Source organism: Ischnura elegans, chromosome 7, assembly GCF_921293095.1.
Source record: "Ischnura elegans chromosome 7, ioIscEleg1.1, whole genome shotgun sequence".
Classification (NCBI taxonomy): domain Eukaryota; kingdom Metazoa; phylum Arthropoda; class Insecta; order Odonata; family Coenagrionidae; genus Ischnura; species Ischnura elegans.
In genome coordinates, this window is record NC_060252.1 from 89,433,712 (window position 1) to 89,461,523 (window position 27,812).

At 37.3% G+C, this 27,812-nt stretch overlaps 1 protein-coding gene across 1 annotated transcript; it reads left to right on the forward strand.

Annotated features, from left to right (window-relative positions):
* The first annotated feature begins 5,793 nt into the window (after positions 1 to 5,793).
* Positions 5,794 to 27,532, forward strand: LOC124162750. The gene is made up of 9 exons (XM_046539385.1): positions 5,794 to 6,051; positions 12,765 to 12,875; positions 14,420 to 14,527; positions 19,022 to 19,182; positions 21,736 to 21,897; positions 21,975 to 22,081; positions 23,866 to 23,974; positions 24,057 to 24,184; positions 27,113 to 27,532. Exons 1-9 carry the CDS (start codon positions 5,896 to 5,898, stop codon positions 27,400 to 27,402), a joined length of 1,332 nt encoding a protein of 443 aa, XP_046395341.1. The 5' UTR covers positions 5,794 to 5,895; the 3' UTR covers positions 27,403 to 27,532.
* The last annotated feature ends 280 nt before the right edge of the window (positions 27,533 to 27,812 follow it).

Consider the following 27,812-nt stretch of genomic DNA (forward strand, 5'->3'; position numbering starts at 1 on the left):
TGAGCTATTTTTCTTTCTCAAACTCATTTTTCGAGCTCCGTAGATTCCCAGCACTTGGTCAACCGGATATTACAACATTAGAAGGGACAACCGCTTACTAGGGAAAAATCTACAGTAACAAAACCCAATCATAAATATCATTAGTCAATATTATCCAAAGATTGGTTTGAAGCAGCTCTCCATTCCTCTCACCTATCCACTAGCCTTTTCATAGTGACGTAGGTACTTTTCTCTTTTACATCCATTATTACCTGTTCTATGTAACTCATTCGAGGCCATCCCTTGCCCTTCTTACCTTCCTCCTGTCCATCTAAGATTGTTTTCATCAGGCCATAATGTCTCATAATGTGGCCAACTAAGTTGTCCCGTCTTCTGCTTTAGGTGTTTAGGAGACTTCTCTTTTCTCCCACTTTTCTCAGCACTTCCTCGTTACTCACACGGTCAATCCATTTTATATCCATCATTCTTCGGTAGCACCACATTTCGAATTCTTCCACTCCTACTTCTCTGCTGCTGTCAACGTCCAAGCTTCGCTTCCATAGAGAAACATGCTCTACATGTAACATCTGATGAATTGCTTACTTACTTCTATGCTTGTATTCTCAGCATTATGAATATTCTTCTTTTTGTAGAGAGCCATCTTCGCCTGTGCTATAATCTAAAAATAAATAATTTAATTCATTAACCCCTTGCGCTAAAATGACGAGTCTAGCTCTTTCGTGAACTTCCGATGCAAAATCGCGCAATGACCATGCATACCACATTTAAATAATTACACGATCGGAATTAAATGTTAATTTGCGTTCATCATAAAGCAGTAGTTCAACATGTCACCAGCTTAAAGCCTTCAGATATCGAAAATATTTCTAAATATTTTCAAATTAACACCAATTACCAATTCGTAATTCATATGCCCGATTTCTACCAATAACTTCTTATTATCAAGCATTACATAGTTCTTTTTTCAACCACCGTGTCAAACTTAACCGCTGCACTGAAATGACGAGTAAAATATGTCAGGTTAGGGCAGTCTGGATCGTCATAAGATTTTCATAATTTTAGCACTATTTTAGGGATCAGTATAAATATTTCGAAATTTGAACAATGTTAAAACATCCATATTATAATCACTTTTTATTTCTCTGTTCTAATTAGATTACAAACTGCAGAATGTAATTTTATTTCATACCATTCAATTTAAAAGGGACTGCAAAAAATAAATAGAGGATAGAAGCACGATAATCAGACAATGAATCGAAGTGGAAGGGGTTAATTAAATTGGGTTTTCCATGAATTACCTAAAATTCGATCTGAGATAAGAAGGCGTTTAAACGATCCGGAGATATATGGACAATACTTACATGAAGACATGTAAATTTCACACATTGCATGACCCGATGTTACGCCTCGTGAAATCCTTAGATTTTTGTTACGGGCGTGATATTACACCATATGTCTTTTGAATAAGCTTAGTTTTTCATATTTTAACAAAATGATACTAACCTCTAAATAAACAAATGAAGAAAGCAAAAGCCAAATTCATTCTTTAAAATAATATCAAACACACATTCCTCGCATTAGAGGTTGGTTGTTAAGAAACAACACGGAAGTATTGAAACTGGACAGCATTGAGGTATAGATCTACAGTTTTAAGGTCAGCACGCTAAGTATTAATGCACTAAAAACCTATTTTGTACGTTCTCTCCCTACCCATTGAACTAAACCTTAGTTCATATACTCGTACATCGCCTCTCTTACCACTGTTAAGGTAGTAACACACTTTCTCAGACATAGAAGCCAAGACATATATCTATTACTTCTTATCCACTGTCAGAATTTTTAGATCAATGTGTATAACATGCTCGTAATATTTTATGGTTACATCTGAAAAGATAGATGTCTGAAGGAAAATACATGTTACTCATCACAAAATCTTATTTTTTTTACGTTTCTGGGTCCACACATGCGTATTTAAGTTTCTTTTAATTACTTCGAAAAAATGGGGCCGCCGCATAATTGGGTGAAACTGTATTGGTCCCAGTGTGTCCCAATTAACCGGCAGGTGACAAGTTACTAACCAGAATGGGCAAAGAACCGTTGTGCCCCCTAAATATTCAAAGTAATTTTTGGTACCGAAAAGCGTTAAATATCTTTTTTCATGACTGAAATTGAATATAGCTCTGGTGAACTTGAGCTAAATTCATCGTTTAAATTTGTGTGCAATGGTAGATTGATTTGCGTCGAAAATGTACCCAAAACTCAGGAGAGTATTGACATTGATGACTTTGGCTCAAGCTTTACAATGTATTTGAAATTGAGTTACACCTTGGAATAAAATGTCTCTATGCTGCACCTGGTAGCATACCTGACTGCAATAATAATAATAAATTTATTGTCCTAAGATAATATCCTTCGGAAGTTATGAAGTTATACATTTACAATTTAATTCCGTAAATGACAACACAGGGAGATGTAATAGGTCCAAAATTAAACTTTGTTATTTTCCACACAGTATTTACTAAAAGCTCGGTTGAAAGCGTTTTGAGGTCCTACAAACGTATATACCGCCCTATTTGTCAATTGGTTTGTTCTTTTACTTCTTGATAAGGATCGGAAAAGGTCGAAACCAGTACAGTTTTCAATAAATAATGTGTAGAATGTAACGTTTATTTTTTTATCTGGTATGTCTTCATTCCTCGAAGTTGAGCCACCAATCATTGATTTAATAGGGAAATGTAAATTACACAGTGAAAAATGCCTTATTGAATGATTACAACAACAAAGATTAAATAATATGAGTAACAAAACGGCAATTGGGTGATCTTCATGATCTTCTCCGTCAGACCGTAGACTGAAAAATAGACTAAACCTATTATATAAATTCAAGAGCAGTGTATTTTCCGATGAAGCTAGCCATATCTTATGAACGCAATACTACGGTAAATCACCTCACATAAATAAAATATGAGAGATAGACTGTAGAACAGATAGATTCAGAATGTCGTTTTTCCACGATAATTAAAGACTATAACGGCAGCGTTAAAATTCACAAGTTGATTAAATGCCTTATAGTGTTGCCTGCTAACTTGCCTATACCTTAATGCAGGTTTCTGAATTTTTCTTTTTATTTCTCATAGCATGTTTTGTGTGTTCTAGCTTTATTGGCAGATGACCTTAATGAGTAGTTGGCAAGTTTTGCCATTGTATAAATGAGGTAGTATAAGTTGTTTGCGTAGTCTGCGTAGCAAGGTTTACATTAGTATAAGTTGTTATTATGCGGAACGTTTCTTAGACCGTGTGCTGTGCATGTCGGAATCATATTACATACTGTATGCTGGTGATTGATCACCCCCTGCTAAACACCCTACATCTACATCTACATACATCTACATAATACCCCGCAAGCCGCCTAAAAGACGTGTGGCAGGGGGTGTTAGGACACCAGCCGTTTAAAAAAAAGGAAGAAGTGCTCTAACGAGGTTGGGACAAGCGTTTATTAAAGTCCTTTATTGTTCGGGGGAAAAACGAATTCTTATATCTATCCGTTCGGCTAAAAATCTTAGAGGTGGCTCGCAGGGTATCATGTAGATGTAGACGAAAACCGCCGATAATCGGGAGATGCGGGTTTGAATCCCGGATAAGCCTAATGATTTTTTTTTTCATTTCATCCCTAGAGCTGAGGAATCCTAAGGCAAGAATATCATGTTGGACCCCTGCCATGCGCCCATAAATCTGTTCCAGGCCTTCCATTCCATTCACCCCGGGTGTTTTCTGCGTCCCTATATACCGTATATGACGTAAGTAGGAAGGGGTCTCTTTCTCTTGCATCCCACCTTAGGCGAAATCTAGATTGACTCCATCTTCCAGCACTCCCTCCAAGTCTTCTATTCTTCTTTCTCCCTGAGAGTATGAAATGGAGGCGACATGCATTTAAATTGATCCTTAAGAACGCCGCAAGGCTTTTCTAGTTTATACCCCCTTACCCAGCCCCTCCTCCGGTATTGGTATTTGGGGGAGGAGACCGACAGCTGAGGTCATTTGCGCCATGAGGGAAGGGTAGGGGATAGGAAGGGTGGAGAGAAACCTGGCGTCGTTATTAGCCTGCTCATGACCCATTTCCGATAAGAAAACTTTCTACTTGCGATTGTGAAGACAATTAGGTACGGTGCACAGCGGGCGGAAATCGGAAAAAGCCGGACGAAATTACAAAATGGCTTTTTTTGAGTTATAAACTTGAAACTTCGCAGGAATACTCAAAAATGATTGAAATTTATGGATATGTACTTCATTTGACAAAGATCCCACCCGTTACTGATTTACAGAGGCTCAAACGTGCGTAAATTTCCATAAAAACACCCGTCTTAAATTATCCCCGAAAATCTTCCAAAGTAGATGGTGAAGTTATAGGTGGATTCTTGTGGAATGAAAAACCACATAATCTGTTGCCATTGTGTTTTTTCTTTAATTTTTCGTAATCTTAAAGAATATCATCGATAAATTCTTACCATGCAGTTACAATATGGAGGATACTGTTTTTCGACAAAGTTTTACATTTAGGTAGAGTTTCAAATGAGTTTTCGGCAAAGTCACGCAAAGTAGCAAATGAGAGCATTCTTTAAAGATTTCTTGAGGTGTTTATGCAGTTATCTTTGAAATAAGTTTGCGACACCGGAAATAACATTGATTTTTCGATCACGCGGCAGGGTTCGTCTCCGCGCGTCGGGAGTTGGATTAGCCGCGACGCGGTAAGGTTATTGTAACTGCATGGATTTTAACTCTCAGCATTCACCGTTTTTATGTTTTGCTTCAAGAAACTCCTCCTTTCTTCTCTAACCTTTCTCTCCTCACGAGTACACAACGCGAGAGCGATATTCGGGATCTGGATGCCGATGTTATTTTTTGAAACTGCTCAGGAAATGTAGGAAGAGAGTCACGGCTTTCTTTCCCATAGGCCCAGGTTTGAGAGATAATTGCAAGTAAATATTTCGCACGGCATGAGTTTACTAGATGTTACTATCATTTGCAACAATCGGCGTGGCCGAGCGGGTTGATGAATGAGGCGCTATGCGCCGGGTGACCGAGGATTGAGTCTAAATGTTGGCATATTTTTTCTCTATCTTTAAATTAAAGGAATCACTGTTTCAACCCAAAGGTGGAGATATTGTCCACGTAAAATTTATCGGAGCAGGTTTTCCGGAGTCGTGTTAGAATTAGGACGACACATTTCTCCCTTTCGAACGGTGTTATTTTATCTTGTTCGGTAACAAATTACTGGGTTAAAATTTAATATCCAGAAAATTTCAGCGTATTAACACTTGACCTTTTTAATATTTGCCGGTTCTTCAAGGGAATAATGAATGCAAACAAATGTTGACAGAGGTTTACAGCGTACATTATGAAAATTTCAAGATGAAAACCAAAGTTTTCCAATGAATAATTGGCCGTGGTGAAGACAAATCGAGCGGGAATAATGGTTTCTCTTAACTGGAAAGCATAAATGGCTGTTAAAATAATGGCAAGAACGCGGGATAACATTTGAAGAGTTAATAGCAGGGAAATGCAATCAATTGCACACCAAAACTTTTATCGGCTACCGACCTGATTACGATCCAATTATCGTTTATTTTGAATGCATTTAAGATAAGACCGGGACCTGATAAAAATGAACGTGGGTGATTTTTTTAAATGGGTGCAATAAATCACTTGCGGTGAAAGAAAATTCACTGACACATTTAATCTTGCAGACACAAGAAGCCATTATCTCTATCAACCTTTGCCTTGTTTGTAAAAAAAAATCGTTGATAAGGGAGTTTTCAGAGCAAGAAGGCACTGAAGTCATTTTTAGCTGGTGTCGGAATGTGTTTGGCTTGACAAATCCAAACGTAGCCGGTCGATATGTATATATTTTTCGTACTAGCTATCATAACGATATTGTTTTTGACATTCATTAATTTAAGAACTCCATTGCCCGTATTTTCCGTGTACCGGCAGCCTGATAAGTGGTACTTTCTGAAGACGACGCTTTTTTACTTGGCTCTAAAACTCCGCGAGGTAAGCACAAAATTTAAACTTGGGTAGAATCTATGTTCAAAAAGGTTAATGGCAAACGGATTCGTGATTTTTCTCATTTTATTCGGCTCGAAAGTAAAATAGAGATTTTTAAGCTTGTCAACTCACATTCTTTAAGATAATTTTTAATATTTTTTACTGTTCTCCAAGATAAAACTAATTCTTATACACCCGCTGTCAAAAATAACTCTCTTATTCTTCCTCTGTTCCTTTCGGACTTGGAATTATAGCGCTATTCAAAGATGATATTCCTTGTGTCATTCTACAGGTAATTTTCTCTTAATTGCTCAAGACTTCAAACCATAGTGCGAGTCTAAACCTGCGAGTCTCCAGCAGCTCCATATGTAGCGCGTGTGAAATCTGTGTAACATTCTATGTTCTCGGAGCGTATTTGACGAATCGATTAATTTTAAGGTGTTTGATGGTGTGAAATGTCAAAATTCAGAGTCCAATATTTGAAAGTGAGCACAAAAAGTATTAAATATATTGACAAATCAAAAACATCGACAACCTATGTTTTGCCGCAACTCTAAGGTGACTCCAAATCTATTGGTCAAGCCTCCTAAAATCGCTCGGCTTATATCGAACTTGGAGCCAAATTGATTGGATTCAATTGAGAAGCGTTTGTCCAAGCAGTTTCGTTGTTCGTGGAGCACGTAAGAGTCAACACCTACCATTGCCAAACTTTAGAGTTAGTTGGTTAATAAATATAATTTATGATTTTTATTCCCAGTGTTAAAAAATTTTACTCCCCGTGTCAATATTTCACGCTATCAAACGCCAAAAAAAGTTTTAAATTTTCAAATCCGCAACAAACGAACACAGACCTTCACACAGCTTTTACACGCATTAGTTTAGGAGCCGCTAAAGACTCTGAGGATAATTAATGCTTTGAATACTTAAGTAATTATGCAAGCATTGACATTCGTATTGATACAAAGAATATCTCTTTGAATAACGTCATATTTAGAAGACCTAAAGAAACTATTTTATAAGAGAGATATTTTGGCCAATGGATAGGTATAAAAATTCGTTTTTCCTCTGGGAGAAAACATATAGAATATTTTTAAAAATTCAATAAATGCTAGGTCGAACAAAGTCAGTCAAATCTTTTACAACGCACACCTTAATACTTTTCTGTATTCTGGAACAAATGGCTGGTGTCATTACACCTTCCTGCCATGCGCCTATCGAGGTAGCTTGTTGGGTAGTATGTGGATGTTAAAACTTGCAACCGCGTACCATTTTAAAGTAAGCAAAGAAAAATTTTGAAAGCCATTGTTTACTAACCCCTTCTTGACCATGGATTGATTTTCATTCATAGATGGGGTTAATGTCATGGGTAAATGTATATTTTAATTGATAGCAAATTCCTCAACTTGCTAACGCTCACTGGGTGTGCAGAGCCCCCAAATCACCCCACCCCAGACCCTTCCGGATAAGGCCTGCGGCCTTATTTTGGTTACTCTGCCAGTTCTTACAATTTTTGTTGAACCAACATCGTATCTCACTCCGGTGTTGAGATAATAATTCGCGATACAGTGAAATTGCACAGTTTGGTCATAATTAAAAGTTCACCGAAAAGTTTAAAAATTGGTTTCTTGACGTATCATGTGGTCTGAATAGGGTAGTTTCCTTCATCAAAGAAAACGAAAGGCATTGATTGCGATTCGTTACCCACCATTAGTTTATTCATTATATACAAATTATTTGATTTTAGAAATTCCAGTTTAGACGAATGTTAATGCTCAATTTTAACCTCTTTTGAAAAAGGCCAGATTGGCGGCCGTGCGATGCCACTCCACGTGACGTCACAGGGCCCTTGATGCTACACGAGTAGTCAAGAGTTTTACATCGTCTGATTCTACCAATGCATGCATGAGGCACAGAGCTCAGGGAAACATCTCTCAATAATCATTTATTAAACTTGCCTAAGGTCGGAAAGTTTCCTCCGTTTGATAGGGTATTAATAATCCTTACTTAAACCAAGCGCTACCTTCTAGCGGGGTACTCTGCTACCTGCTAGCAGCCTGCATCGTTGCGGCGCACATATCCTCTCCCCAAGGTCACCTCACACGGCGGCAGCGGGAACCAGAATGACATCACACGGGCTTTTCCCAGCATTCATACTTACTTGTTAGCCGTCGCGTTTTCGCGCGCTTGAAAATTTTCACTTTTCATTTAATCGCGAAAAATAGATACCGTCATTTAAAAATCTAAAAGTGTGAAATACGTACTCCAGGAGTAATAACCTTTCGATTTAGCCAATAAAAAATAATAGGAAGCCACGCTATTCTAAAAATAGCATTTTTTAATCGATTTTTTGACACCCTTACCTCAAAAAGTAGAGGCATACAGGCTGTTGGAAGTAGTGTAGTATATAGAACATTTTGAGTATCGAGAATGTTTCATAGAATTTCAGACGATTTTAGAGAGGGCTTTCTAAGACTTTTCGTCGTATTTAGTCTTGTCCGCCGCATACGTTCATTTCCATGAGTGAGTCAGTAAGGGATCGGAAGTGGGTTGGATGGTACATAGGATCGGCTTTAGCGTAACGTATAATAGTAACTGATTATTTAAATAACTTCGCATTAAACCAAGGTAAATATTATAAAAAGAATCAAATTCAAAACACCAAAGATTCGCACGTAATTTTTGCGTTTTGAGAAAAATCGTTTGCGTTAATCTGGATTTATATTAGAATACTTCAAAGTTGCGCCTTCTTCTCACGCAACATCAGTATCTTCTTTCCAAGCGGATTTATTGGGGGCTATAATTTCCAATAAAATATTGGGTGCGTGTTTTTGTTCATGTGTGATTGGCGTCTACGAATGATTTTAAAATTTCTGTTGCATAAAGCATGCATTGGTGATCTCGTCTTCTAATGCATATCCCGCGACACGTTTCGTCTGATTTTGTGATCCCTCGAGAGATAATATTTCCACTATCATTTCCTGCTAATACTTAAAGATAAGTTCCAACGCGAAAGCAGTGGTATATTACGTATTTTTCCTCGTTTATCAAGTCTGAAATAACTGTCAGCAAGTTATCTCAGGGAGATTGAAAATAGAGATTGACACTCCGTAGCATATTGTCTCGTCTTCCTAACTATGTATTTTATTCTCGAGTTGTGACTGGGAAGATTTAAAATACAATACTATGTTCCATAACAGTTCTTCCCCTTCCTCTTGGGCTACAACCTTGCCGCGGTGGACAGGATTGTGCGTTTTTGTAACCCCTAGAGCTAGACTGGCGGGATTAATTCTTAACTACTCCACATGGAGTCCACACCCATGACAGATAGATAAAGAGGTTGGAGCCAGACGAAAGGTAGTCCACGTAATGGTATCACGCAAAGAACTGTTGGGATGGAAGTGGGAAACCCTACCGCATATATGACTTCCCTGAAAACGTGGAGTACAATCAAATGAGCCTCGGAAACTCATCGAATGGGACTCGTCCGCAAAGGACGGGTGTCGTTCACGGCAGCGAGGTCGGCAAGGTACTCGGGGTCGTCAACATGCGAAATTCTTGCAGAGACGTATCATCATCATCAGCAGCACTATGAAGAAGGAAGAAAAGAAGACCATGAAGATGGAGTTAGAGAAGGCAGCGGCAATAAACGTAGGGACATGGAATGTGAGGACAATGATGAGATCGGGGAAGCTAGACAATATCAAAAGGGAAATCGAGAAAGGGACAGTGGCGTAGCCAGTAATTTCTTTCGGGGGGGGGGGGGGGGGGGTCCGAAACCATGGGGGAAAATATTTGAAAAACAGGGTACAAAGTAATGGTTTTTAAACTAATTTTAACACTTTTAACAATCGAAAAAACTTCATTTGTTAAGGAAAAATTTTTTAAATTCATGATTTTTCAATGTTTCGTTTTCTTTTATGAAGGAAATAATTGTGTTTTTATATTTCGGGGGGGGGGGGTCCGGACCCTCCCTGGCTACGCCACTGGAAAGGGATGATATAGGTATAAGATACCTTAGGATTATGAGAAGTGAGGTGGAAGTATGATGGGGACTACTGGAGTAATGGGCATAGGCAGTAGCGTGACTAGGAATATGCTTTGGGGGGATGTAGGGGCACAGAAGGGAACCCCCCCCCAAGCAACCGGGAAAATTTTTGAAAGATAACATGCCTGGTAATACATTTTACATCATTTTGTCACTTAAAATTTAACTTTTAGCAGATTCAGTTATTATTTATCAAAACTAGAAAATAGTTTTAAATGAGTTTTCTATTTGTGTGAGGCTTTGGGGGGGGATCCATCCATTCATCCCCCCCATATTTACGCCACTGCAGTGACGTCGTGTGCTGTGCGGGTGGGTATAGGATTATATGTATATTGGTGGGGAGGAAAGTCAGCAAGGGGTAGCTTTGGTATTAAACAGGGAAATGGGTAAGCATGTGGTACGTATTGGCCAGGTAGGCGATAGGATTCTGGTGGTAGAAATTGAGGCACGGCCCACCAACCTTGTGGTGGAGCACATGGTTCAATCATCATAATGAGTGAAGGTGCACATAGTCCAGGGGATACAACAAGATATCAGATAGACTCCGTTATGGTTAGACAGAGGTTTAAGGAGACTATGAGGAGAAAATACCGGGAACTAGTGGAAAATGGTATCTGAAAGATTGAAGATACACAGACTGGGCATTAATAAAATAGTCATAATTACTATTACAAAGCGTTGCAAGCAAGGACTGTGAGACTCAAGGTAAAAGTAGGTGGGGAAAAACTTAAGTAGGTAAAACAAATCAACTATTTGGGCAGCATATTAGAGGAAAACGGATACAGTAGTAAGGACATCAGGAAGAGAATTCCATTAGAATAGGAGTTCATGAACAGGAGAGGATCATTTTACGTTGTAGAAACATGGGCACTTAGGAAGGAGGACGAGAGAAGACTGGAGGCATTTGAGATGTGTGTCTGGAGAAGAATGGAGAAGGTGAAGTGGACGGAGAGGAGGAGGAACGAGGAAGTGCTGTACATGGTGGGTGAGGAGAGGCAGCTTTTAGATGAGATACAGCGGAGACAGACGGTATGGATGGAGCGAGTACTGAGTCAGTAGGAAATTGAAGTGTCAGAGGGTAGAATGTTGGGTAAATGAGGGAGAGGAAGGAAGATAATAGGATTTTTGGATGGAATGAAGGGGGGTTGGCCTTATTATATACTGAAAAGAAAAGGGAGAGAAGACTTCCAGAATACTTCTAAAATACTCCATGGAAAACTGCCTTAATCGATAAAATAATGTAATAATCAGTTCCTATTGTTACCTGTCGGCACCCATTCCTTAACACCGGACCTTATATCAGTGCAAGCAGTGCGTAAACACTTAAATGTAACATCCAAAATAATTGGCAAAATTAAATGCATTTCTTCACCAACATGACAACATTAACATGGGAATACACTGGAAAAGAAACTGAAATAATATCGAGTCAAAGCTGAAATTACTGAAATATTCATCTCCTGGATTTAAAAAATTAATAATGGTAATTTGCATTGGCAAAGATCACCTTGGCTCTATGATACATGAAAAAAACTGATAACCTCTTAATACCTGCGTCCTTGTCAACTCCTATAGGTTCTTCTCCCCACATGCTAAGTATAGAAATTCCTAAGAAAGAGTTACATAGTGTATTTTGAGACTCACCCCTTTTGGTTTCGCCTCCAAAATAAAACTTCACTTGTTTAATTACAGTACAACATGTTCTAGACTCAGGTTTTAATGTGAATAATAGTTGATGGTGGGAACAGTATTTATTACTCTGTATTATTGAGAGACAAAGGCATAAATAAAATATTAGGAGCTTTGGGTAACCTAGAAAGCAGACCTGTGTTTAGGTCACCATCATTATATAATTATCTTCCATGCATTGGTTTAAATAACAGAAAGAAACAACATGTACCAGCATTAAGAAAAATAATATCTTTGACTAAATATATCGTTATAATTATCATATTTTACTTTTATCTTGTAATCTAGTCCCATTCTCTTCCTTCCTCTTCACTTCTTACTAGTGGCATAGCCAGGAATTTCGTTCAAAAGGGGGGGGATCAAAAACCTGGGGTGAAAATTTTTTAAAAACAGGGTACTAAGTAATGGGTTTTAAACTAATTTGAACAATTTTCATAATGAACAAAACTTCATTTGTTAAAGAAATATTTTGTAACTTCATGGTTTTTCAATATTTTTTTCTTTTATGAAGGAAATAATTGTGTTTTTATGTTTTGGGGGGTTCGGACCCCTCGGCTATGCCACTGCTTCTTACCAAACGTTCTTTCCCCTTAATTGGCTTTTAAAAACCCCAATTGGCTTAGTAGCCACTCCAGCCACATCCTCAGTCGCCTTGCCTCCTCCATTAGCTTCTTCTCCTCGCCCACCATCCCCAGCACTTAGTCATTCCCATTTATCTCAGTCTACTTAACTTTCTCCGTTCTCTTCCACACCCACATTTTGAATGCCTCCTAATAATAGGCATGCTCCTATTTCAGCATCCACATTTCTGATCTGCACCTTTAGAAGATTAACTTTCAACATTAATTTTAACATTTTTTAGTTTTATCAATTTGACAGATCTAGGAAACTTTATATTTTTGTATGCTCTCTAACTAATTAGCATGCTTCAATTTATTGTATGTATATTGCAAGTAAAATTAAATCAATGCACTTATATTTTCAGTTTTATGAAAAAGTCAGAGATGATGATGATGATGACCGCAGAGGGGGTAAGAAGCATCAGATTTACATTGAGAAAATGGAATGCTCAAAGAAGCTAGTTTACCACCCTCAGGTAGGTAGGTACATATTCATTTAAAATATTAATACATACTTCATTGCAGAAACATTCTGCATGAATGTAATGCTGATATCAATTATTATATATTGATATTAAATATATCAATTATTTGGGCTAAATTGTTGTTTCCAAGTTTTCATGAAACCTTTGTGCTCTTTACTATCATTATCCTTGTCAATTATAATCCATTTTTAAGAATTTTTAACTTCTTTAAACAATGCATATGGTCTATTATATATACTAAGGTTATTTAATACTTGAGTGGTTCATTTCCTGACATTTTTTGTGGTACATTGGCATGTGGCATTTCATATTCCGTGGGACACTTGACAAACTTCTATAACTATCCCTGAATGATAATTTATATTTTAACATCATTCCATTTTATGTCAGTGATCCCAGATTCAGAATGTGTGGTGCATGAAATTTTGTATGGTGAGGAAAATATCTTCTTCGCATCTTTAAATCCTGAACCTGACTAAAATAATCTTTTTCTCTTAGTTCAATTTTATACGATATTTAAATGAATCTCTTTTCACGGTTTTTTTTTTCAAATTTTAAAAACATATGTGTTGCTGTTTCAAATAAATACCTTACTGATTTCATGTTTATTGCATGTTTTATTAGTTTTGCCCCTAGTATATTTCAGCGTTTCTGAAATTATCATACTGTAATTTGACAATTATATAGTAGTCACCACTGTGAGAGAAAGGGATTTGAATAAGAACTAACGCATGGCAATGAGTCATGGACAATGACAGTTGTAGGCATAAAAAGCAGGGATATAAGTATTTATAATATGGCACAAAAGTGGAATGATTTACAAACATTAAAAATGAACAAATGTGTTGACTGAGTGAGTGAAAAGGAAATCCTCGGATGAATTGGAGAAAAGAGAAGTCCTCTGAAAACTGGGAGAAAATAATGTTAGAAATCTTAAATGGCCATATAATGAATAAGACATGATGGTCTGATGAAGACAAGTGGATAGGAAGAACAATAGAGGGCTATCTATATTGGCTATGAACTGTGGCTAATTTTAGCTCTGGACATTCTTACAATATTTTCCTTTTTGATGAAGAATTATTTTATAGGTTAAATATCTCAGTTATTATTTCCAATTTGACTTTTACAAAACCCTAGCATGTTGATGTTGATGCTGTTTTGTTGATATTTTCTATTGTTGAGATCAGTGGCGGATACAGAAAAAACTCAAGGGGGGGGCGCAACATATCTTGAGTTGTCTTTACTTTTATTGCAATAAGAGATGATCAAGTCACAGGCAAAGTAAATGAAAATTTTATTTAAAGTGATTATAAACAGGTAAAATACAATGCCATCTTATGATATAAAAAAGTTACTATTGTGGTTTTGCAATGTTCGGCAATACAGGCGGACCCGCAAGGGGGGGGCAACGCGCCCCCTGCACCCCCCATCTGTATCCGCCACTGGTTGAGATGTTACTTCATATTTTTAAGTTACTTGTTAACAGAATTAGTCAATGTAATAAATCCATTCCTCTCTTTTTATCTATGTAGGCAATTGATAGTGTATATTTCATGGCAGCTGATAAGAAGGGGAATTTCTTAGCCAGTTCGTTAGGGAGAAGATACAATGGAATTGCTGATGGCTTTATTTATCTCAATGTGAGTATATATGTAATCATTAGTTGGGTACCACTTTGGTCTGGCGTTATATGCATTAGGTATTACATATAATGTAAATTTTGTGTGATTTTATAATTGTCATTTTCACCAGTTTCTTGTGAATGATATGATCATTTTACTTATGCCTTCTTCAAAAATGTTGATACATTTATGAAAAAATATTTCTTGCTTACAATAGGGTGGTTTTCTATTTTTTTAATTGCCTAAATTGAAACATTATTACTACTTTAGTAGGAGTTTCAAGCTTTCAGATTTTTAAATGACGATATCTATTTTTCGAAATTAAATAAAAAGTGAAAATTTTCAAGTAGGCGAAAACCTGAGTATGAATGCTGGGAAAAGCCCCTGTGACGTCATTCTGGTTAGCGCTTGTCTAAAAATAAGGATTATTCATACCCTATCAAATGAAGGAAACTTTCCGACCTTAGGCAATTTCAATAGGTGATTATTAAGAGAGGTCACGTGGAGTAGCATCGCACGGCCACCAATCTGGCCTTTTTCAAATGAGATTTAAATTGACCATTAGCATTCGTCTAAACTGGAATTTCTAAAAACCAAATAATTTGTATATTATGAATACACTAGTGGTATGTAACGAATCACAATCAATGCCTTTCGTTTTCTTTGATGAAGGAAACTACCCTATTGGCCAGGTAGAAAAATGCATGGAATGGCTCATGGGTATGACACCACTTCTATGAAACATCCATGGATCAGCCAATGTATTTTATTTATCTAATGGAGAAAGCTAGTATTAAAGGCAGAGTCAATGTACATTATGCCCAATCTTTTACTGTTGCATTCATGACAGTGCTAATGAGGTACAAGGATTTAATGTATGTATCCCTAAAACTGTTTTAGCAATTCATTTAAAAAATACATAATGTGAAATACAGAAAAAGGTCTAAAAATTCATCTTTTTAGTAGCTTGAGGAATGACCAAGGTTTTATCAGGATGCACAAAATTTTGAAAAAAATTCATATATAAATTTCATTCAAATGATATCTGTTCAACATAAAAGCATTTTATTTTGTAATTGATAAGAATACACTTCAATATCGAAAATTATGCTTTTGGTTGTGACACATTACTCAATATCCATTATTACCATCTTCAGTGTTCAAGTCTAAGTAGGACCCTGGCCTTCTTCACATCTTCCTTGTTCTCAGCTGTTTTTTTCCACAGCCACACCACCACCTTCCTAAGATCCTCCTCAACATCCTCCAACCATTTTTTTCTCCGCTTCAGGGTCCGTTGAGTTATGGTGACAGAAAATGGGGGAATCTGATTTATGTATTGGGAATGAAGGATAAGAAGGCCTGAGTGTGCAAAGATAAGCCAGTTCAAGTGGAATCAGATGTCTGTAGAGCCTCATCAAGAGCGTGGGTATTTGGATTCTGCCGAGAAACATCAACCGAGTGGCTTAGATGGGACTAATGCCACCAGAGAGCAAAAGTCAACCTCCAAATCCTGACCATTCTCAATATCGCCCCTCCACAGTGAAATTTGATATGGAGTTGGGTGTTTTTTTCGGGCAGAGCAAAGCTCGACCCCTCCTCCTTTTTTTCTTTGATCAGCAACTACTCCCCTCCACCCAGAGAGGATTCCCTTTCCACTGGCCATAGCAGCCGACTTCACAACTAAAATCCAGCACCCATTACATTTGGATTTTTGAATTAGGATACAACAGCCTTAAAGATGAGCTACTTTAGCATAGCAGATCAGGTTGGCCAGTTTTACGCAGCTTAAATGAGAGACGTTTATTAGCCATCAGTGGGTTTTGGATGGGTTAGGATGGAGAGCATGTCAAGGCAATTATGTTTCTGCAAGTAAATAGTAAATTAGGGGCACTACACCATATCTGTCTTCCAAGGTGTGAGGTCTCACACTGATTGAGCAATCACCACTGGCTTGCTTAAAAATGAAAAGTAGGTAGATGTTTATTGCTTGTTGTTGCTGGTCTGTATGTTTGGTGCAAACTTGGTGACAGGAGGTGATCATGGATTGGATCAATTATTTATTTAAACCTTTTACTGCCACCGGGCCGATATATCGGCCCTCGCTGGTTGAGCGAAAACTGCCAGGGGCTGATTTATCGGCCCGAATTATTTCACTTTTTTCGTGATTGTGGCCTTTTCAACGGCTGTAATTTATGTAAACCCCCATAATCTATCTATGGTTATGAGATGTAAATATATCTTAAGAATTGGGAAAAATCTAGAGGTATTAAATAAAATTAAGTAGCTGAAAAATTTTTGAATCTGAAATGTTGCTAATTCTGGAAAATAGCCTTGGCAGTCTTAGTACATCCCACCTGAAATGGACTAACAGTAAAAGGGTTAATACAGTTATACCCTTTTTCCGAACTGACGGTGGGTGACCTTGAGCTCGCTTGAGACCTACCCACTCTTCCAGCCAATCACAGAAGAGTGACAGTAAAAAGTGTGTAGGACACCGCAGTCTCTCTCCGACTCCTGTACAGCGCAGATTGCTGTACAGCTAGCAGTGCTGCCAAACTAAATCTGTGGAAATCGCACAGTATTCGTTCTGCCACCCCCAAAAGTACAGTTACTTCCAAGGGCTGGCAAATGCTGGTCGGCCAGGTGGAGGGGAAAGGAGGGGAATGGTGAGGTGGAAGGGGCAGCGCTTCTGATTGGCTATTAGCTCTCTACCACCCACCTGCCATCAGTTCGGTAAAAAGGTATACCTACGTGCTCTCAGATTTCTCTCCTTAACTGTCACTTTTACAGTGGTGAATCAACTCAAGCAGCAAACGATATCCATCGGATATCCAAATAAGGCTGATATATCCTAAACACGATCTTATTATATGATGAATATTTTGACAATGTTACATAGATATCTAGTGGAGTAACTGAATATGCTTTGGGGGCAAGGGTGTACCCAGGATCAAAACTAGGGGGAGGGAGGGGGGGGCAAGCCATGGTTGTTCAAGTACATAGTAGGTGAGATTTAAGCGTGGGAAAGGTGAATGAAATCAACATTTTAAGGAAACTGTAACAGCTCTTTATTAGTTTTTAAAATTATTTGTTTGAAAAAATATTATTTTTCTTACAGACATTTGCGATTTTTGTTTCTAGGGGGGGCAGCTGCCCCCTTCTGCCCCTCACTGGGTATGCCCATGCTTGGGGTGGATGAGATGGTCTGGAGTGCCTACTCCTACCCTCCCACGTAAAATCTGGTAAAAGTTTTGAAAAATGACATTCCAGGAAATACATTTTACATCATTTTGGTACTAAAAATTGAACTTTAAGCAGATGCAGTAATTATATGTCAAAACTAGCTAATAGTTTTATATATTTATTTATTTCTCTGAGGCTTTGGGGGGATCTATCCCCTCATCCCCCTCATAGTTATGCCGTAGTAGTAGATATCCTATTTTTAATATCCATGACGAGTTGTAAAAATAACATTTCATAGATATCCAAGTTGCAATATCCATGATATTAAAACATTGATATTCCAAGCAGTGTCCATAGGTAGCATATATTCTGTAAAGAATTGAAGAGCACACATATGTTTTGTCTGTGTGTCGAAGGATTTATAAAAACCATAATAAGCACACTCATTAGATGTTGTGAAGATATCTAAGAGATGTTGTTATATGGACCTCCATTTCCACTGTTGGACATCGCAGCAACACTCTTTGGCAGGTCCTTAGGATATTTGACTGATATCCATGCAACGTTAATTGGATTAACATGGATATTTCATAGATATCATAGATTAAGGCCAACATTGTTGTCTGGATGTTGTTGGGATATTGATTGCTGCTTGGGTCAAATGTATTTCACCATGGGGTAAAGGTTTGTAAGTTAATACAAAGGTCATCTCTTTCACCCTTTTCTTCACCTAAAAAGTGAAAATCACTTCAGAGGTTGATCTCCAGTCACCATAAACAGGAAAAAAAAATCATTTCACATTCTGTTAAATATAGCGGTAAAGCACTGAAGTCTTTCTTTTCTTACTTTGTATGTATATAAGTACATATATCTTTGTGTTTCCTACATATATGAGGCCAAAATATTAGACAAAAATATTATCTCTGGATACACTGATGACTATATATCAAAATATGCTAACTAAGAAGGAATTATAAAATGATGGATATCATTTTAATGTAAAAATACAATCATTTATGTACAAGTTTTTGTCATTGAAATGATTATTTGCCTTTATTTAATGCATGCAATTGGCTGGACTTGAACCTCTAGCTTTGCCTCTTTTGGCAGTTAATTGCTGCTTTTAGTGCTGAAACAACTGTATTGAAATCTGCAATAGCCAGTAAATAATTTTGGGGTGGTTTATTTGAGAGGGAGTACATTTTTGGTGGTTCATGAGGAGAAGGTACTTATATTTCTGAAACATTCTTGGAGGGTTTTAACCCTCCCCTCTGACCTTCTGTCATTATAGTGAGATATAAAAAATGTTCATGCATAATTTGTCCTCAGGTTCCTGAAATTGGATTTCTGGAGAGCATGAAGCTACCAGACACCATATTATTTCAAGAAAATATGGAGAAATCCATGAGGCTATTCAGTGCTGAGGGACTTAGATTTACACCTCTTCGTCCATTAAAAAAGTGGAAGATTTCTTACAAAGGAAATATGAGGTAAGTCGACTTATTGGGAATCAGGTAGAATACTCACTCTAATATGCCAAGAAGATGTTGGTGGGTAGATCTAACTTGAATGCAAAAACTTCTCCATGCTTAAAAATCCTGTTTTGGGATGTTGCTCTCCCTCAAAATGTAATTAGAAGTTAGATTTATCCCCACTGATTCAGTTTTTAACCCTTTCCTGCCGGTTCCTACAGTTGGAAGACGTTTTCTGTGCTACGAGTAGCATGACAGTATTTTAAACTCTCTGTACGGAGCTCTTATTTGGGTTGGAGTTACACTGGTATTTTTATCCCTCAAATTTGGGACCCAGCTCAACAGGACACACGTCCCTTACCCCGGCCACTGGACTACACCCTCTAACCCTATCATAGCATGAATCCACGGTCAACTTATTGCGTTACCAGTGCTTTTTTCAACCGAACATTGTATTTAATTTTCAATAATTTACTCTTCTAAAAGAATTACTAACATTTTTTTAAGTATCGTGGAATTTCAAATTGATTTCTAGTGTTAATAACAACAAAGTTAGTAAATAAAAGGTAGTAAGGCTACTAGTCCGGAAGTCCATTATTTATTTTTAACACTAAAATTTCGTTTAAAATTTGCTTACCCACAGAACAAATCAAAGAATTCATTTCAAAGTATAAAAAAATTGTAGCATGCAACAAAATATATCATTGAATATACTATTGACAACATAACCACTTAGCAACAGATTCCTGTGGTGAGGGTGATAGTAAATGAGTGGGAAGTTTGGGCTTAATTGACGAGGAATGAGCCAAAGGACTCACTAAGCTGGGTCTCAGGCCGGGCATGAATGCATCAGACGATTGCTAACTCAGCGGTCACTTCCCTTCCCTCGTGTTGGCTAGAGCCAACATCCACTCATTTGCATTGAAAAATTCGCGACAGCTACACTCGACGTCAGGTGTTATGGGTTTGAAAATTACCGTCGACTCCACCCAACGTCCGGCACGAAAGGGTTAATATTCCCATCCCACTTAGAAGGTACTCACTCCATTCAAACCCTACATGTCCTCCATATCTTATCAAGCTTTCTCTCCCTGCCCACTACGTCTTCCTCTTCCTATCTGTCCATTTCACATTCTCTATTCTTCTCCACATCCAAATTTCAAATGCATCTAGTCTCTGACCTCCTTCCTCAGCATCCATACTTCTGCAAGGTAAAGCACTATACTCCAGATGACACTTTGTTCACCTTTTCTTTAAACTCTAACTGAATGTGTTAAGTACATTCATGAATCATCATGTTTATTTTGGAAGCCATCTTTTATATATTAATCATAATGTGTAGCACCAATGTTATTTCACATGAATAATGTGTTGTATGCCATGGCAGTGGAACCTCCTAGCAGTGGCTATATTAAAGTTAGTTTTTGCAGAAAATTTTCAATGTGCAGTGGTAATTTAAACATTCCAAAAGATTCCCAATGAACAACAGTGAATTGTATTGGAGTTAATTTGATGCAATCTTGATGATTCAACAGAATTATCCTTTCATCAGCTCTTATCTATCCATAAACTCCTTCTTTATAAGTGCAATTTTCAATCTGATATCTTTTCTACTGTTGCCAAGTTCACCCTAATTGCTCAATATACAAGTAGCAGCCATATATATCCTAGATATATTTGGGATACCTCTCCACTAGGGTTCTTATTGTTGCTATCGCATCATGAATTGACTTTCCTTTTCTGCAACCGAACTGATTGTCGCCCAAATAATCATTTTCCCTTACCTCAAATTTACTGTCAACTCCACACAACGTCCGGCACGAAAAGGTTAATATTCCCTTCCCACTTAGAAGGTACTCACTCCATTCAAACCCTACATGTCCTCCATATCTTATTAAGCTTTCTCTCCCTGCCCACTACGTCTTCCTCTTCCTATCTGTCCATTCCCTTACCTCAAACATTTTACCTCAAATAGTCTATTTATCATGTTCTGTACTGCCCTCCCTGCAGGCGATATTAGGCTAATAATCCTATAGCCTCCACACTCCATAACTTTCTTCCCTTTTGGCATTGGAATGAGAACTTTCTTCAGAAAATTAATGTCTGAAGCTCCTGTTGATGGGTACTACAAACTAGATTAAGCGTGACAGACTATTGATTTAAAGAAATAGAAATTTCATGTATTCAGCCATCCAGTAAAAAAATATAAGCCCTCTATCTTGAAGGAAAGTAATTTTAAAAAGCAAAAATTTCAACTGCTGTGCAGAACCCAGTGCTAAGTATCAGTGGTAGATTAAGGTTGTTATTTTAGGGAAGAGAGGGGAGCTGCTCATTACTTTCCTCGGTGCCTTCGTGGTAAACCTCTCAAGGATAATAAATCTGATGTCTGATATGCATAGACAAATGGATTTTAAATATTCATCACTGATTTTTAATCATTGCTTGATAGGTTGGTGATGTAAAAAATTTTGATAGGAGAGCGACATTAGAAATCTTTCAGATTTGACACAAACATACACTTCTATTTTTATAGATGCATAATAGAAAATAATTACAGGTTCCTTGTTTCAGAGTTGATGGTGATGCAGAAAATGTAGTTCATGTTCATCTAGATGTCATTTGGACTTCCAGCCTTCCATTCTTTGATATTGACATGCATATGGATGCCATGCTTTTAGCTAAAGCATATGCGAGAGAGCCTTGGAATGAAGATTTCTTTGAAACAGTTAGAAAGTGAGTAGAAAGGGAATTAAAAACAATATTTTTACTCTATCACAATTCTAAAAACACTAATACTGTGTCACTAATAGCTTCCGTATGACTCATTATGAGCAGCATGGCAGTATCCATGGTACAGCAGAGGTCAATGGCGAGATTTTCCAATTAAAAATGAATTCTCTGAAGAGCCGCAGCTTTGGTGAGTCATAATATATAAACACTTGGTAAAAGTATAAGAGAAAAGGTTTTTTGGCCAAAATAAATTTGTTATGTTGTTATTTTTTTGCGAAAATCTGTCTAGTTATACATATTACTATTTTACATTAAATAAAACGCAACCCTCTTTTCTTCACTATTTTAATAGACATCAATTGGTTTCAATGGTCTGTGCCATTCTCAATAAAATACAAATTGTGAGTTTTATTCAATGTTGGTATCATTTTACTGAGTACTAAGTTTCTTGAGTTGTCTATCTGCAAAAAATATTGTTGCAGTACATGCTTGAAACTTTTCATTAGCTATTCAACGATGTGCCATTAACAAATTTGTAGAAGGAAAACATGATAAAAAGTGTATTAGTTTATTTTTCACTTCAAGTACTGAGAGTGCATTTATTCAATTATTGTCTAAGTTTAATTTTCCTTAAGTGGTGGATGTAATGGATCTATGTTAAGAGCATATCCCACACGGAAAATAGATATCTATAGATATCTATATTTTGTCTATTTTCATCTACGGTTAGATGTATATCTAATAGTTGCCTATTAGACATCTATTAGATGTGCAGGTGACAATGGCTGGTTTTGGATCCATCTCCGAAAGTGTGTTTTAAAACGCGATTCTTGAGCTATGGAAGCGATTTAACATTTGATTAAGGGACATTTTTTTTGGTCCCTTACTCGATTGATTACGGACTTAAAAAATTTTGCGACGCGTAGAACCATGCCTGGCGACTATGCCAACTGTATCTATATTTTGTCTATTTTTATCTACGGGTAGATGTATATATAATAGTTGCCTATTAGACATCTCCCACACGGAAAATAGATATCTATATATATCTATATATTGTCTATTTTCATCTATGAATAGACGTATATCTAATAGATATCTATTAGACATCTATTAGATGTGCAGGTGACAAGGGGCGATTTTGGATACATCTCCGAAAGTGTGTTTTAAAACGCGATTCATGAGCTATGGAAGCGATATAACATTTGATTTAGGGACAAATGTTTTGGTTCCTTACTGGAGTGATGGCGGACTTAAAAAATTTTGCGACGCGTAGAACGATGCGTGGCGACTATGCCAACTGTATCTACATATATATTGTCTATTTTCATCTATGAATAGATGTATGATTCCATTGAATGGGCCTTAGTTTGGCTGTAATTAACTTATTTCCGAGTGTTATTTTAACAATTGTTATAATATTTCAAAAAAGCACAATTTCCTCAACAAGATCTGCTGGTATAGTGGTGAGCGCATTTGGCTACGGAGTGGGGAACACAAGTTCAATGCCATGTCGCGGTATTTTTTTTGTAGTTTTCATTTTGATCATACGGCGACAATTTTTTCATTAATGTTAATTGCATCAAGCATAGGCATGAGAAAATTTTTTATAGATATAGATAAGTATAAAACAGATAATTAAATATCTAATAGACAACTACAGTAGGCATCTAATAGACATCTACAGTAGATGTCTAATAGACATCTACCGTAGATATCTATTAGAACTGCTGCTATTTTGACAATAATATATCTAATAGATATCTATGATAGATGTCTATTAGATAACTATTTATCTATCTGTAGATATCTATTAGATATCTAATAGATGTTTATTTTCTGTGTGGGATGATACTGCTGTGTTCAAATTTTGATCTTCATGACTTTGAGTATTCTACTTTTGTAAACTGAATAATAACATTATACACAACTTATCTTACCAATTGCACTAACACTGAACCTATATTTCAGGAATCATTAGGAGAAAACACTTTCACCGCTGTGTTACGCACTTTATGCATTTTCAAGATGGCACAAGTATCACTATGGGAGTTCAATGCATTCCTGTTACTTTTTCCAGGTATGTATCCCCTGAGTGAATGTCTTTATGACTTTATTAGTGCTCATCTCTAAATTTCACTCATATAACTGATTTTTTTCAGCAAGGAATATGGGTATGTCACAAAACCAAATGGAGAAATTAGACCAATTACCTTCAGCAGTATGAAACTGTATGAGCATGGAGAAGGAGGTACTCCTCCCAGAGATTACAGTTTTTCAATTATTGCAGGTTAGAAATCACATAACACTATCATTAACCCTTTCATGCTGAATGTTGGGTGGAGCCAATATGCATTTTCATGTGCAGAAGACGTGACATCAGGTATAGCTATCGCGGTTGTTTCAACACAACAGTACAGATATCGGCTCTAGCCAATCCAAAGGAAGGGAAGTGACCGCTGAGGTAGCAATTGTGGGATGCATTCAGGCCGGTCTGAGACCTAGCTTAGCGAGTCCTTAGGGCCACTCCTCGGCAATTAATCCCAACCCTCCCAATCATTTACGATCATCCTCAGTGCAGTAATCCATTATGAAGTGGTTATAGAGTCAATAGTTTTTTAAATGATATTTTTGGTTGCATACTACAATTTTTTATATGTATTTTGAAATGAATTCTTTGATTTGTTCTGTGCATAGGGATTTTTAAACGAAATTTTAGCAAAAAAATATCGGACCTCCAGACTTATAGCCTTATTATCTTGTATCCACTATTTTTTTTTATTAACGTCATTATTAATGTCAATCCATTTTATAGCACTGCAAGAACAAGTGACTTTGTAAGCAGTCATGTACATAGGTGCAAAGTTAAATACACCGACGGATGAAGTTCCCTATGAAAAAATATTTGACTTGACTTAGGCGGGATTCAAACCCGGATCTCCCGATTGTCCATCAGGTGTGTTAGCCAGTTACACCACCAAGCCATTTTCTCAGAGCAAACTTCGGGGTGGGTTTTACCGAACAAGATGTTGACGTCACAAGTCCACACTGTGGCACATGTGGTGAGGGTCATGCTTAATAAGGCAAGCACCTCACTGCATACAAAGTCACTTGTTCTTGCAGTGCTTTGAAATTCATCGTCGCAAACCAGCGACAAAATAAGGGTTTTTCACACTGACAGTGGCATTAGTAAGCACGAACCTCACCACATGTGCCACAGTGTGGACTTGTGACTTCAACATCTTGTTCAGTAAAACCATAGAGTAAGTATATATCATCCGACAAAATACCATCGGCGATATTATCTCTCAAATTTGCCAATGTTCCAGTAACGCATTGCGGAAGTCTGTAGCAATTCGTCAAAGGAATCACTCTGTCTCGCATAGTATCATTCGATATTTGAGCATATCTCCTCTCACAATTTCATCAAAATCTGTGGTGGTGGAGTGAATACTTCCACAACCCTATCTAACTGATAGCCTATTCGTTTAGTTTTGCTAATATATATATTTATAGGGCCCGGGAACCCGCTGAAAATTCCCTCTCTCTCCTGCTTGACTTTCGGACAGCAATCTTTGAAGTGCATGAGACAGTTTAAACACTTATTTACAGCTGCATGTTGTAAAACTGTTTTCAGTTGGAATGAGGAAAGCCAAGCAGAGGGAAGAATCGTGGAAGACACAGCTCACCAGACAAGAAAAAAATCCCCTATAGGAGCCAATTCTCTCAGCCCGATGTAAACATCGTCTTCCCTTCCTTCGATGCTAGGGAGACTGGGGGAGAGTTAAGGAAGAGGGGAGGGCGGGAAGGAAAGGGGAGAAGCTAGGAACCTTGAAACCTGACTCTCTCGCCTCTAGCTCGCCACTCCAGGGCCATCTATCAGCTGTTTGAGAATTAAAACAGTCGATACGATTTCCTCCTATGCCGTGAGCCCTCTATAATATACTTACTCTATGGTAAAACCCATCCCGAAGTTCACTCTGAGGAAATGACTTGGTGGTGAAACTGGCTAACACACCTGACGGGCAATCGGGAGATCCAGGTTTGAATCCCGGCTAAGTCAAATATTTTTTCATGGTGAACTTCATCCGTTGGTGTATTTAATCCATTTTATTTTCTTTACCCTTCCGTAGTGCTGTATTTTTAATTCCTCAACCCATGATTTCTCTGCTGCCACTGCCATACTCGATGTGTAAATGGTCAAGAGTAGTTACCTTTGAGTATACCAATAATATATGGATGTGAACTTATGCATTCTTTTATTTTTCTTGAGTGATGGCTAAATACTTAAATATTTATATTTAATTCCTGACCAAGGTTTTGACCAGTCTATTGTATTCAACAGAGCTGGGAATTTAATTAAGCCACAGGGAAAAGATTAACAACTGAGCCTTTGAGCGAGAGAGATAAGAGAGTAGCACATATAATCAGGGGCGCAGCTAGGAATTAAGGCTGGGGGGGGGGGGAATTTCGGTGTAACTAATACCGGGGTGTATGGGGGTATGGAATAACCACCAGAATAAGCGGTATGAGTGATATTAATAAATTGCGGAATTTTAAGATAAATGACTCAAAATGGTGAGTTTTACGGCTTTCTGAAGGATATTTTATTAATCCTTATACTATTCTATAAGTAATATCAACCCAATTAAGTACAATGGATTAAACTTCAAAATTTCTCTGAGCTCTGGAGGGGGGGGGGTTTATTCATATACCTGAGGCATAGTGTGGGGTGAGCCCTACCCTCAACTATCCATACCTTCCTCCATGTTGAATCATAAATATGCATAATTATTTTTCCAATAATAAAAAAAATAAAAATATACATTCATCAAAGCATATAAATGACAAGCACGTCTGATTAGGAATGTAGCAAGAGTTTACATTTGGGTAGATGACAAGAACATAAGAGACCCTGTCATAATCATCCTCTTGCCTGTCGAACCAATTCAAAAGTAAATTTATTCTCAAAATCTTCCCTTGGGGAAGGCTGGAGTTGAAGTTAAGTATGCGTTGATGAGAATGGAATCAGAATATTGCTCCCATTTTAATGAGATAAAAGGTATTACGAGAGTCAAAAATATGCGACTTGACCTGTATCTAAAAACTCTCACTTTCAAGTAAGTTGTGACACCAATTCATTTTTATACTTGCATTTTTTTGCAAGAGCATTCAAAATTGACTTGAACTCTAATAGTTTTTTATTTATTTATTATAGGTGGAAGAACTTATCATATCAAAGTTAAAACTATCAAATGCACTGAGTACTATGCTGGATGGCAGTGGGAGACAAGATTTGTGGAGTGTATGGCTACATTCTCTTACAATGGAAACACAGGCTGGGGTGGAATACAGTGGCAATACAGACATACAGGCAATAGGCCTCAGTCAATATCTAGCAAAGATCCAGAGTGGACAGTGGAAACAAATGAGTCACGGATGTTTCCACTGCATAAGGAAGTGGATTATGGACCTGTGATTTTACCATTTCAAGTTAACAAAATCTGAGGTTAAATTCCTAAAACCATTTAATTTATTTCATATAAAATGGATATGAGTCATTATCATAATTAATTTGTACACATAAGAGAATTGTTAAAGTTAACTATGTTTTTAATAAAATAAATAATGCCTCCAACATCCATTTTTCATCCACCAAGAGGCAAAAATATAGGAAAAAAATTAAAAATAGTAGTACCAGTGTTTGAATCATAGGAATAGTGTTGAAAAAACAAAATCAGGTAAGAGAAAGGGTTATCATAATTTTTACACGTTATCCCACAACCTTCATCCTTTCTTCACCCAGCATTTTAAATATGATTTGAGCCACTCTTCAAAAAATGTAAGTTACATGTTAGCCTGTGATCACTGACCTTCTTTTCACATAAGCCAATACACCACCCCATTCTGGAGAATGC

Coding starts and splice junctions, on each gene's coding strand:
- LOC124162750 (XM_046539385.1), top strand. CDS start 5,896: ATGTATATATTTTTCGTACTAGCTATCATAACGATATTGTTTTTGACA. Junction 6,052..12,764: donor TGGCTCTAAAACTCCGCGAG/GTAAGCACAAAA, acceptor TTATATTTTCAG/TTTTATGAAAAAGTCAGAGA. Junction 24,185..27,112: donor CAGTTTTTCAATTATTGCAG/GTTAGAAATCAC, acceptor TATTTATTATAG/GTGGAAGAACTTATCATATC.